This window comes from Rhea americana, unplaced genomic scaffold (assembly GCF_003343005.1).
Source record: "Rhea americana isolate MKP2758 unplaced genomic scaffold, rheAme1 scaffold_100, whole genome shotgun sequence".
NCBI classification, from domain to species: Eukaryota; Metazoa; Chordata; class Aves; order Rheiformes; family Rheidae; genus Rhea; species Rhea americana.
Window position 1 is genome coordinate 3,393,808 of NW_028185040.1, and position 1,514 is coordinate 3,395,321.

The 1,514-nt window shown below is 49.7% G+C and overlaps 1 protein-coding gene across 1 annotated transcript in view; it reads left to right on the top strand.

The window, feature by feature from the left end:
* Positions 1-626: 626 nt before the first annotated feature.
* Positions 627-1,514, top strand: part of LOC146601549 (C-C chemokine receptor type 8-like) — a 9,222-nt gene continuing 8,334 nt past the window's right edge. Inside the window, exon 1 of the mRNA XM_085304388.1 lies at positions 627-708. Within this exon, the coding sequence (XP_085160514.1) occupies positions 627-708 (82 nt within the window). The remainder of the gene's footprint in view (positions 709-1,514) is intronic.

Here is a 1,514-nt window from a genome sequence, read left to right on the forward strand (position 1 = left end):
TGCAATGTTCTTGCATGGAGCTGAAGTCTGTATGCAGCCATCTATATTCTTCTCCTTCAGAACTGCCAGCTGTGGCTAAAAGATAATCGCGCTGCCTCTGGGTGTAGCTGCAAYAGACATTTGTGTCGCTTCCTCAAGCAAAGCAATGCCTGCAATAATAGCAGTAGGACAGACTGTTTCCATCTCCAACAAGAGTTCTTTCGGTCTGAAACTCCCATAGTAGCAACAGTCTCCATCTCTTTGCTGTGGAGCGGGAAGAGGTTTGTTCCCTTATAATAGGACTTTCGACAGATARGGAAYTGAACTGGTACCGCTGATCATGTGCATCTCCTGAGCGATTATTTCCTTCCATTACTTGTAAAGRAAAACCCAGCAGAGCAAGCCTCACTACTTCATGTCACTGTCGATCAGAGAYGCAAGAAGACAGCTCAGCTGCTGTGACTTTCCAGCCACTAGTAGCAAAGGCGGGTTCGTTCTTCTGTCATTAAAAAGGTGGAGAGGCAAAAGTTACTCTGTGAGAGGGAGAAGCTATATGTAGGCATCAAAATCTTTTAGCCCAAGGGTTAAGGGAGAGAAGAGGCACAGTAAGCTGAGAAGAGCTTGCCCCTGAGTTGGAAATGGAGGCGATGCGCATGGCTCGCAGACAAACTGGCATTAGCAGGGGCAGAGGTGACAGCCCTGAGAGCTCTGTGTCTCTGCAGGATGGAGGTACTGGGAGCCCAGCACATCCTGTCTGTCCAGCTGTTTACACTCAGTATAGGACAGCCACATCAGGAGGTGGGAAAAGGGGACATTTATCAACATCTCCCCTCATTTATCAAGTTCTCCCCTCCATGCTGCTGGCCCAGCTGTGAGCATGCAGCCCCGACCCCTGCTGCACTGCCCTCCCTCTTTCCTATCGTATCCCACACAAGGCACAGAAGGAGCTCAGGAAAGCTCAGGGGAATCCTGGGGCAGGACCCATCGCTACTGGGCTTCAAAACCTGTCCAGGCTATGTTATTTCTTCTCCTTTGAGCTTCTTTTGCCACTCAGTGCCACCAAGTGTTTCCGTTCGATAGCAGCTTCTGCTAGCTGAAACAGAAGACTGGGAAGAGCATTTTGGGTTGCCCAGCTTCACAAAGCACTGCAGGGCTTTCCAGTAGGGAGAAGAAAGGCCGTGATTGAGGGAGACTGTCACCTTGATGGCTCCAGTGTCTTTCCCAGAGTCTTTTGTACAGCTCTCTTGGCAGAGCAGGGACAGCTTCAGCTACAGGCAAACACTGTGTTTACACAGCATACAGCTTCCTGCCAGCAAATAACGCAGGCCAAACAGAGGCTAAACTCGAAGAGAAACACTTATCCTCAGATTAGGAATAAAACCCCAGGGATAAGGGCATGAAAGAGCTTAATGCTTTAGGGATGCTGTACTTCCAGAGGCCTTGAGGTCCAGCTGTGTGTTTACACCTGGTATGAGTGGACCAGTGTACCGCTATCAGCCCAGATTTGGCATATTTCCCTGAACACAGGCACTGCT